The sequence below is a fragment of the Helobdella robusta genome, assembly GCF_000326865.2.
Source record: "Helobdella robusta unplaced genomic scaffold HELROscaffold_33, whole genome shotgun sequence".
Classification (NCBI taxonomy): Eukaryota; Metazoa; Annelida; class Clitellata; order Rhynchobdellida; family Glossiphoniidae; genus Helobdella; species Helobdella robusta.
The window spans coordinates 484,224-485,908 of NW_008704623.1; the positions used below are offsets into that span (position 1 = coordinate 484,224).

Below are 1,685 nucleotides of genomic sequence, written 5' to 3' on the forward strand. Positions count from 1 at the left end.
TATCATCTTTACTTTTATTTATTATTTTTAAAATATTCGACCACGTTTTTTGCTGTTATTTTTTGTTCGTTGAAACAAGTCACTGAAGTATTGTTTTTTAGCTTATTGTTGAGATTTGAGCAACGTTTGGCAATTGATTTAAATTTCGTGTATCTTATCCCGGTTGGATTTTCGAGAAATTTTTATATAAAGAATTTTTATTTTTGAGTAAAATACTAAATTCTTTTGTAATCCATGGTTTGTTACAGAGAAAATTTCTAGATTTTTTGACATTTTCCATTAAGCAACGGTCATCGAAAAGTTTTTTTAAATAGGTCAATGAATAGTTTGAAAGCATCATTTACATCATTGCATAACAAAACATCTGACCAATCGTTGATACATAAAGCTTCATTAAGTTTGTTTATTCTACTTTTTGAAAAGGAGTAGATTTGTTGATTTTTTACGTATTTGGACTTATTTTTGTTAATGGAAGAACTGATAGTGGCGGTGATGGGCAGATGATCCGATATATCATGAACGTGCACACCACATAACGCTACCTGTTGCGGAAAGTTTGTGAAAAAGCAGTCGATGATTGATTGCTTTTCAACACTGATTCTTGTTGGAAGCGTTATTAACTGATCAAAACTGTTGCAGGTAAAAAGTTGACATAAATACATTTTGTTAACATCATCGTTCGTGTCACTCATATCAATGTTGAGATCACCTGTGATAACAACATGCTTGTTTTCAACGTCTATTTGTTGCAATATAATTTCTAATTGCTGCAGGTAATAGATCGCGTTGCAACTGGGTGGTCTGTATAATACAACAATGACGAAATTTTTGGTTGAAGGGTCAGTCTTTAATTCAATTGCGAAAGTTTCAAAATCTAGACCTCCCAACTTGTTTAAATCATCTCTTGTCTTGAAGGTCAAGTTATTGCTTACGTAGAATCCTACTCCTCCACCGTGTTTGCTCAATCGATTTTTTCCGATGAATTTGAAACCGTTCATACAAATCAAATCCTCTGTACTATCATTAAGCCATGTTTCAGTGATGGCTACGACGTCAAATGTGCACACAAAATTGTTTAAATAATCAAACAACTCATCTGCCTTGTGTATTAAACTTCTGATGTTGATATGCATGAGATTAAAAAATGATTTTACATTGGAATTATTGTAATGTATTTGTTTAAATTGGTTATTAAATTGGTTTATATTTTCAAATTTTTGGCACCTGTTGTTAAGTGTTTTGCGGTGGTTTTCTTTGTTTGCTGCATTTGTGCTAATCATGTTTCACATTATTACTTTCTTCGGGTTTTTTCTGGTTGAAGCGCCACTCACGAACGATGATGTGCTTCAAAATGATGTCAGGATCTTTCATCTTGCTGGCGTCACAACTTTCGACACACACTCTGAACATTGTGGACTGCTCATCATCATTGTTGTTTTTGTTACCCTCAGTCGAATTATTTGTCTTTTTAACAACAGGAAAACACGAAATTACCTTGATTCCATTTGCTGACAAGTATTCAACAACATCATCTCGGTGGCATCGCTGAATGTTGCTCATCATGAAAAATGACTTTTTTATCAGCTGTTTCTCCGCTTTCAATTTGCAATCATTGCTGACTTTGTTTCCAACGATTTTATTTGAAACTTTTTTTGCAACCTCGATATTTCATGATGTTGTTGTTT

The 1,685-nt window shown here is 33.2% G+C and overlaps 1 protein-coding gene across 1 annotated transcript in view; it reads right to left on the reverse strand.

Moving 5' to 3' along the window:
* Positions 1–1,410, reverse strand: part of HELRODRAFT_175281 (hypothetical protein) — a gene marked incomplete at both ends in the record, with an annotated part of 3,173 nt that extends 1,763 nt beyond the window's left edge. Inside the window, 2 exons of the mRNA XM_009022722.1 lie at positions 710–1,045; positions 1,296–1,410. Of these exons, the coding sequence (XP_009020970.1) occupies positions 710–1,045; positions 1,296–1,410 (451 nt within the window). The remainder of the gene's footprint in view (positions 1–709; positions 1,046–1,295) is intronic.
* Positions 1,411–1,685: the final 275 nt, after the last annotated feature.